General features: G+C 44.9%; 1 protein-coding gene across 1 annotated transcript; it reads left to right on the forward strand.

Annotated features, from left to right (window-relative positions):
* The first annotated feature begins 592 nt into the window (after positions 1 to 592).
* Positions 593 to 1,528, forward strand: LOC128068957 (olfactory receptor 149-like). Its single transcript, XM_052662239.1, has one exon. It carries the CDS (start codon positions 593 to 595, stop codon positions 1,526 to 1,528), a length of 936 nt encoding a protein of 311 aa, XP_052518199.1.
* Positions 1,529 to 2,166: the final 638 nt, after the last annotated feature.

Below are 2,166 nucleotides of genomic sequence, written 5' to 3' on the forward strand. Positions count from 1 at the left end.
GTAATTATTAGTTTCATTTTGTGTATGACAAAACTATGTCTATGGAAGATGTTGTATAAATTGTTTGAACTACTATATCTAATAAGTGGCAAAGCCAGAATTAAAATTAAATGTTCTGATTCCTAACACAATTTTTTCCTGATTATTTTTCAGAGGGTAATGCATAGTGGGAGTTTGCCTCTCAAAGATATTGTGAGATTTCAAAATATAAATGTGCCTGAAAAGAGTGAATCCATGAATTAAACAACTGTAAAGTGGTTTCTAACTTGACCTGAAAATGATTTGAATATATCTCAGAACTTCTGGTCTTGTCATAAACAACCATCAGCCTCTCAAGACATTCCTTCCAAGAGATTGATAGACTGGTTGTAAAATAGCCTTTTCTTAATACATGATATTTTTAATATATGATACTTTAAGATATGATATGTTTAATACATGATATTTTTAACCTGCCATTCATAGGAAGGCGGGTTGTTGCTTGTTAAAAACACAGCCAATGTGCTCATTGTCAAAAAGCTTAATAACTTGATATTGGTGTTCAGACTTCAGTGTTCCTGATCCCTTTTTAAGGTTTGACTTCATCACAGCTATGAGGAATGCCTCGGTGGTGACTGAGTTTATTCTGCTGGGCATCCCGCACACAGAGGACCTGGAGACCATGCTCTTTGTTCTGTTTGTATCCTTCTACATCTTCACCCTAATGGGGAACCTGCTCATCCTACTGGCAGTTGTCTCCTCCACTCGGCTGCACACTCCCATGTACTTCTTCCTGTGTAAACTGTCTGTGTGTGACATGTTTTTTCCCTCTGTGAGTTCCCCCAAGATGCTCTTCTACCTTGCAGGGAACAGCAGAGCCATCTCCTATGCAGGCTGCGTGTCCCAACTCTTCTTCTACCACTTCCTGGGTTGCACCGAGTGTTTCCTGTACACGGTAATGGCCTATGACCGCTTTGTTGCCATATGTTACCCTCTGCGCTACACAATAATCATGAGTCACAGAGCGTGTGCCATCCTGGCCATGGGCACCTCATTTTTTGGCTGTATTCAGGCCACTTTTCTAACTACACTCACCTTCCAGTTGCCCTACTGTGGCCCCAATGAAGTGGATTATTTCTTCTGCGATATTCCGGTCATGCTGAAGCTGGCTTGTGCAGACACCTCAGCTTTGGAGATGGTGGGGTTCATCAGTGTGGGCCTCATGCCCCTCAGCTGCTTCCTTCTCATCCTCACCTCCTACAGCCGCATTGTCTGCTCCATCTTGCAGATCCGCTCTGCAGACGGCCGAAAGCACGCCTTCTCCACCTGCAGCGCCCACCTCACTGCCATCCTGCTTTTCTACATGCCAGTGGTCCTCATCTACCTACGGCCAACCCCAAGCCCCTGGATGGATGCAACTGTTCAGATCCTGAATAACCTGGTCACCCCCATGCTCAACCCGCTGATCTACAGCCTCAGGAATAAGGAGGTGAAGTCATCTCTGAGGAAGGTCCTATATCAGCTGGACTTCCTTCCTGAGCAGAGGTAGAGAAATCAGTAGCTACTACTTCAACTGCACTTTGTAGTTTATGGAATATTACTATATGGTAATATTCACAAACATCTTTGAAAGGGCAGATACTATTATGATTACATCCATTTTTGCGATGTGGGGACTAAGACTGGAAGAGATAAAAAGGCTTGTTAAGGACACATAGGGCTTCCAGGTGGCAGTAGTGGTAAAGAACCTGCCAGTCAATACAGGGGATATAAGAGACGGGAGTTCAATCCTTGGGTCAGGAAGATCCCCTGAAGGAGGGCACAGCAACCCACTCAAGTATACTTGCCTGGAGAATCCCATGGACAGAGGAGTCTGGTGGGTTACAGTCCATGGGGTCATAAAGAGTTGGACAAACCGAAGTGACTTAGCACACATGCACGTATGCAAGGACACATAAGGAGTGAATGGCAGAAAGAAGACTCGAGGGCTGGCTTTCTGACGCTGGGATGTGTGTGTTATCATGCTGCTGATAAGGGAAGGAGGGAGATCACCTTTTGCTTCTTCAGCTTCTCAAGATCTGTTTCCTTCATCCTCTTGCAGCCCCTCCTCCTCTTCTTTCCCCCTTTGCCCTGGTGCTTCTTCATCTTCGCTGCAGTGTTTGATTCCTCCAGTGTCTTCATTGAATA

This window comes from Budorcas taxicolor, chromosome 25 (assembly GCF_023091745.1).
Source record: "Budorcas taxicolor isolate Tak-1 chromosome 25, Takin1.1, whole genome shotgun sequence".
Taxonomy (NCBI): Eukaryota; Metazoa; Chordata; class Mammalia; order Artiodactyla; family Bovidae; genus Budorcas; species Budorcas taxicolor.